Source organism: Limulus polyphemus, unplaced genomic scaffold (genome assembly GCF_000517525.1).
Source record: "Limulus polyphemus unplaced genomic scaffold, Limulus_polyphemus-2.1.2 Scaffold16, whole genome shotgun sequence".
Taxonomy (NCBI): Eukaryota; Metazoa; Arthropoda; class Merostomata; order Xiphosura; family Limulidae; genus Limulus; species Limulus polyphemus.
The window spans coordinates 1034603-1041390 of NW_013665626.1; the positions used below are offsets into that span (position 1 = coordinate 1034603).

The 6788-nt window shown below is 34.8% G+C and overlaps 1 protein-coding gene across 3 annotated transcripts; it reads right to left on the bottom strand.

The window, feature by feature from the left end:
- Positions 1-364: 364 nt before the first annotated feature.
- On the bottom strand, positions 365-6507 carry LOC106457473 (glycogen-binding subunit 76A-like). Of its 3 annotated transcripts, none has more exons than XR_002610183.1 (2): positions 6153-6507; positions 365-1023 (listed from the first exon to the last, which is right to left on the bottom strand). XR_002610183.1 is itself a non-coding variant. In XM_022383470.1 (2 exons), exon 2 carries the CDS (start codon positions 6019-6021, stop codon positions 4282-4284), a length of 1740 nt encoding a protein of 579 aa, XP_022239178.1. In that variant the 5' UTR covers positions 6022-6061; positions 6153-6507; the 3' UTR covers positions 3759-4281. The 3 variants fall into 3 exon arrangements, 1 of the variants encoding a protein (XP_022239178.1); XR_002610181.1 differs by having other exon boundaries at positions 3953-6507; XM_022383470.1 differs by lacking the exon at positions 365-1023 and adding an exon at positions 3759-6061.
- Between the last annotated feature and the right edge of the window lie 281 nt (positions 6508-6788).

The window sequence follows — 6788 nt, forward strand, 5'->3', positions numbered from 1 at the left end:
GTTTCATTGAACGTGATGTCAGTATTACCAAATTTGGTGAATGATCTTGCATGTTCAAAAAATAAATTCATGCTATTGTCCTTCACAATTTCAATTTTGACCAACATTATAAGCAACTGTATTATTTACATAACAGATATAGAGAGAATTGTTATAATTATTTAGCCCATACATTTTATAGAGCACAATATTTCACCTCCGGTTTCATTTTTCAAGCTCGAATTATTTAACGTTCTGCTACTAAACACTGTATATTATATATATATTGTAACCCCCCTTAATATAGATCTTATTACATCCAAAGTAAAATGTTTAAGATACGTGTGCTTTATATTGTATAATTTATTGAAAACATTCCACGAAAGACACATTAAAAATAACTTTTTAATATTACGCTCAAGGGTATTTGTATTTGCACTTTTTCTAGTTGCGGATAACTAAAAATGGAGAAATTTTTTAATGGCAAAAACAAAAAAAAACGTTCTCGAAAATAATGAAAAAACACAGTCATTGAATGTTATATCTTCTTTAACCTCATTTTCATCTTAGCTAATATTCACGGTCTAGAACCCTCTGGACATACGAGTTCTAATCCCAGAAATATAACATCAATTTAATTAAAAAAGAACAACTATAAAACATTTTTACGTTACAGGGAGTCGCGAAGAATTTAATCGAATATATAATACTATCCATTCAAATGTTTCAATCTGATATTTTTAATGAGTTTTGCAAAAAGGCGTCATGAATATTCTAAGAATTTATTGTAATACGTGTTTTTAATATTTTCATTGCTCGTAGGTTACATTTTAGACCTGGAATAGCCTAGTTGTCAGGGCTCTTGATTCACAATCTGCAGGTCATGGGATCAAAATCCGGTGTCGATAATGCTCGCTCTTCGAGCTGTGGGGGCGTTATTACGTGACGGTTAATCCCACTATTTGCTGGTAAAAAGAGCAGCCCAAAGGTTGGTGGTGAGTCCTGCCGGCCGGTTGCCTTCTCTCTCTGATCAGCAGATCTAAACTAAATACAGCAGTACCATAGTCTTAGTAACTTTGCAATAAACAATTGCATTTTACTTTCTCGTGTATTCTCGTTATTTTGATATCGATGGTGCCACTTTACAGATATAATATTATAATATTACATGTTAACTTACCATAATATCTAGTTATTTTTCAAACTAATTCAAATGACTAAGAATTGAAACGGGATTGTAAGCCATATATATTAATAGTAAGAAAATAATCAGTTATTTTTTGATAGTTCACATGAAGGTTTCATAAAATCTAGTAGAATACCTTGCTCCTGGTGACTAATACCCATAACTTAGTTTAGGCCGATACATAACAATCGACAACATCAAACTAGATGCATTTCCGCAGGGTCCCCGTTTCAAGCGTAAATAAAACCAAAATAAAAAGTAACAAATATTTATATTTCTTGCTTTTGAAGTTCATGTGTCATGCTGCGTTGTAGCCTACACAATGAATAATTCTTGACATGCGCACGTTTTACTGACGTCAGGACAGTATAAATTAGAAATTAAGCGTTCCTTATGTGATGTCATTTTAGTGTCTACTGACTGACTGACAACACACTACTGTGATAGTGGTGCGAGTGGTTAAAACAAGTGACTCCCTCAAGCGGCCTTCAGCCCCCTTCCGGGAAACTAGCGACCAAGGAGTTAAATGCATTAATGGGATGATATACATTTATATGGCCTTAATCCACACTCCTCTAGCTAATTCAGCGATACAAGTCCTTTTTTAAATAAAACTAGTTTATTTTTTCGAATACAACTTTGCAATACACAGAATTTCCACAGTCACTTGAACTTAAACACACGCTATAAAACACAACAATTCACGCACTTTACTTACAGTCACTACCGCTCACTTGACTCAATTATCTGTCTCTATATCTCTCTTCAATCTGCTTTTATTTCTCCGTTTTATTTGCCTGGCTTATATACTAAAATGGAGGGCGCCTAGAAAAGACTAGAGTTGCCAGAAACAGTCATGATCCTTCTAGAAACTCCAGCGCGCATGCTTCCAGCGCCACGTGACTTCCGCTTCGTAACAATATTTAAAAAAATAATTTTAGTTTCAAAATAATAGATTTGACAAATCCACTTGAAAGCTCTTCTGTGTCAGAAATTTCTGTTTCTTGAATTCCGCCCAAAGCTACTCGAGAGTTGTCTGTGCTAACTGTTCCTAGTTTTGAAGTATCTTGGATTTCTCTTCACCAGCTAATGTTGGGTTTGACCGTCACATTATAACGCTGCTAATGCGATCATGCTGGTTGACGGGATTCGATCTTGCGATCTATTGCTTACGAGTAGTCAACTACCCTAACTACCAAGCCATATCAGACACTGTTAAAAAGAACTTTATTTAAAAAAAAGTCAGAACACTAAATTACTGACGTTGGTATACCGTAATTTCGTTCAAACGTTCAAAATTGATGTACATACACCTGATTTAAAAGTAAAATACCAAAATTGGCACATACGATATACTGTTATTGTAAATCCAGGTCAGGCAGTTTCCCGCGTTACTGAACTGAACTGCCTCAACATTTTCCCACTATTGGTATCAAAAACCAAATTGATTGTTTTCAATTAAAAATATTTTAGCCGCGACATAGCGGCTCATAGAATTGCTCCGAGTTTTTTCAAGTGCACACTATTTGGTTCATAGCTACATCTCGTGACCGATTTGAGATCTAATTACAGCCGCAGCTATTCATGATTCCCTCTTGTTTTTAATGTGAAACAAATATATATACATTTGATTACTCGTGGAATATCATTTTTATATCACTTTAACCTTTAATATGGGGTTTTACATATGTAAACTTGTGTCGCTGAATTTATATTTTTTTCAGAAAGAAAAAAGTGTAGATTTGGTCCACAAGGTAAATTACGCCCTCATATAAGTGTGATTCAAATATGATATCATATTTCAACTGACACCATGCTACTCTCATCACAACTGGAGTGGTTTAACCAGTAACTAGTTGATATATTCTCAGCTTACTTTACAATCTCGAAACCTAGTTTTTTTATCATATCATAAAGTCTAAATAATTTCTGTCATTCCGTCAGTTCGAAAGCAGTAACATGGTGTGTATTTCTTTTTTTTTGTTGTTGTTATTTTTGCCTTTATCTTTAATTAGGAAAAGTATTTTGACCATCCTGTACATGTTTGTCTCAGAAGTTAGGGTGCATTAACATTCGCATAAATAACAATAGGTTTAAATATTTGGATATTCTAAAGCATTTTATTACATCTTAAATATAAATTCATACTTAAAATGGAAAGAATGTAAATCAAGACTTAAATTTGAGGAACCTAGTGACAGTTTTCTTTAAGAATCAATAGACCACAAATCGTGCTTAATAATTACTTTTTTACCGCGTTATTCCAAAACACATTATCAGTGTCATTTAAAACATTTACATTTTCTACAAGATACTCTTTTAAGGTTTACTAATTACATTTTATACATTTATTTTTTAAACAAATATGTAAAAGATAGCCCATCAAAACATAAAACATATATGCCCTTCACATAGTCACATTAATTTTTCAATAGCCACAGTACTGAGTTGAGTAATATAATCTTTTTTAATTTCCTTATATTTTGGCATTCTGAACTTACAGTGGATGCTTCTCTTCTCAAACAATCAGCACAATATTTTGAATAACTACAGTTTTGTGAAAATTCGCTTTTTTATGTATTCAGATCATTTCTAATTTGTCAAGTTTAAAATATATTTTTTTTGTCTTTTTTATGAAAGAATCAGCCAAAATGAAAACAGTCCAAAATGTAAAAAGTAAAATAAAAAATAATAATTAAAATTTCAAAAAGTAAGCAGTGCATACAACATAGTTCTAAGAAATAACCTACTCCTAGCGCTTTGTGCATTTGAAAAAAAAATACTCACTGGGTCGAAACCATTTGAAATTAATTTCATTTGCATGTCCGTCTTCTTATTAGTAGTAGAATAGATATCCGTCTACAAATACACTATCATTGTACTCTTACGGTGGTTTGAATCCCATGCCAGTGTGAAATGTTTTCAACTAACTGAAACACAGTCATCCAAGTACTTTTTATTCGGACATGCGTCTCTCGTGTGAGTGTTGTTGCTTTTTCCGTCAAAGAATTAGCCACCTACTGCATAAATCTTATTATCTGGAACTGTGTATACTCATCTCAGTAACTTAAAAAAAACTTTTTTCCCGTATGTATTACGAAATAAATTTTACAACTTCACATAAAATGATGCATCCAAGAAGAGCTTTCTTCAGTTGGTGGTGCAAAAACTCCAGAACTGTGACTGTGACAGCGTAAAACATAATTTTTACCATCGTTGTTGTCCCAAAATTCTTGACCATTAGCTACTAGACGGATGGCAAAGATCAATCGCTGACCATCACTCATATGAGGAACAAAAAAATTCAAAGAAAATTTATCAGAAAACCCATCACAAGATCCATGGACGTAATTGGCTAGGACATCTTCATAAGATAACCATTCATTAGTTGTGTAGCGAGCTAACACAAGCTTTTCAAACGAAATATTGTGTACACGCACGTGACACTGCACATTTAAATCAGACACAATTATATTTTCCAAGCAGATGTTTTTATTCCGAACCCGATCTAGGAAGCTATTTTGTGTGACAGGTTGAAGAAATAAGGGTATCAACGTAAGAGTACTGTGAGATGGCGCATGTACGCCAAGACTGCTTGCAAATGGACCAGATATGCTAAATCGTGAGAACAAACTGGTTGAAGAACGGTTAGGTTCATGTGGAGTAACTTTTAAGTCCTTGAAAGCAGACGCTGGGATATTCGGTTCATCATCCTCTGATCCTATATGTCGTACAGCTTCTAAGTCAAGACCTAAAGCATCAGCAAATCGCACAATTTTCTTTCTGCTTGGGGTTCCTGGGGGCGTTTTTCCAGATTTGAGAGAGGTACTACGAACAAGTTTTTTACCGCTTCCTTCATCTTCTTCTTTATTACGATTCAAAACATTCCAATTTAATTCTATGTGCTTGTTTTCGTCCTTGTTATCGCTAGCATTATATTGTTCCCCACTTTTGGAACTCCCTTCCAGACGCCGATGTAAGGAATCAGGATCAGAAGTTTGTACACTTTCATCCACAGTACTATAAAGGCTTTTTCTGGTTTCTTCTTTAGTAAATACAGATTCTTTAGTGCCATGAGCTAAACTGTGTTCGCAGTCCTCGCCGTGACCATTGATGTTTTGAAGCGAGCTATAACTATTAACTGAAGTGTTTGGTAACTCAGTCTTTTTAGTCTTCGATGTAAGGTCATGAATAACTATTTCTTGCTTTTTATTGTTATTGGATAAGTTATGTATAGCAATATCACCATCAAAGGTACCAATGGGAGAGGTTATACCACTGTCTACCACTGAGTTTGAGTTAATATTAGTTCCCAAAATCTGTTGATTCCTCATACTTACAAGCGAACAATCAGATGGCGATCTTTCTTTGTATTCCTGCAATGAGGATAGTGTGTTTTCTCTAGCAAGATCGGAAGAAATATTTAAATTTGTTGCGTCATCCTGTCCATTTTGTTTAGTTTCTGTGTCGTTCCTCTGATCATTTAAGTCCAGTTCCTCAACACTATCGCTGCCACTGTCAACATCATAAAACCTTTCAGAACTTTCGGATTCGGGTTCTGATACAGACCAGCTCTCTGCATATTTTTGAAGTTTTTCGTAGAGAATCTGCCTTTCATTTTTATCCATTACTTGAGCATTTCGGAAGTCGCTTTCAAGCCAAGGTCCTTCGGTAGTCTTAGATCCACTGGGATAAAAATTCACTACTTTAGGATTATATTGTTTTTTTTCTTCTACTTCTGCAGAAGATTCTGGCAAATTTACAGATTTATTAACTACGATTTCCTCATCTGCTGGACTAGGTGGTGACGAAGAATCATTAGGATCGTAAAATTCTTCTTCTTCGCAACCAAACATTATTTCTTTCCAATATCCGATTTTTGAAAGAAGTTTTGGCCTAGAAAGTGAAGCTTTATTAATAATAGGAATAATGACAGTTTGCTCATTGAATACTTTCTAAAGTCTAAAAGTGTCACAACTTAACTCACGTGAGCAACTTCAGTGTTTCCAAACCTTCCTGCCGACCAAGAATTACTGTACAGTCGTCGTGCAAGTGCTTCTGCGTGATACCGGCAACTGGCCAAGCTCAAACTACACAGGAGATGCCACGCGACGTAATGCTGTTCAGTCATTTTTAGAACACCCCCGTTCTGGCTGTCATCCAAACATCTCCAGTTGGAGCATGTGGATAAAATTAACCCAGGGTGCGCGCACTCAACAAACGTCACGTCACTGTGTCGATTTGCCTCGGATTTTCAATACATGTTTAGTGAAGGTGCGCAGTTTTACATAGGTTAAAACTGTACTCATCACTCAAACCAAATCCACCCGTTTGTCTACAAGCTTTCGACGACCCTCAAACGTCCTTGGGTGTTGTTTATACTGCTGCTGTTAGTTTCTACTAGAGGGCACTAATAAAAAATGTATCGATCGACATTGCATAATATTCTATCCTACAAATAAACCATTTGCTTTACATCATTACTTTCTAGAGAACCGCATACTTTTTAGCATTAATAACTGCATTAGAATTAAACGCAGTGGGCTATAAACGTGAATAAATTTTAGAAACATAATAATTGTTTTATTTTTATTTATTTCAATATTGCATTTTTTTTGCCTAG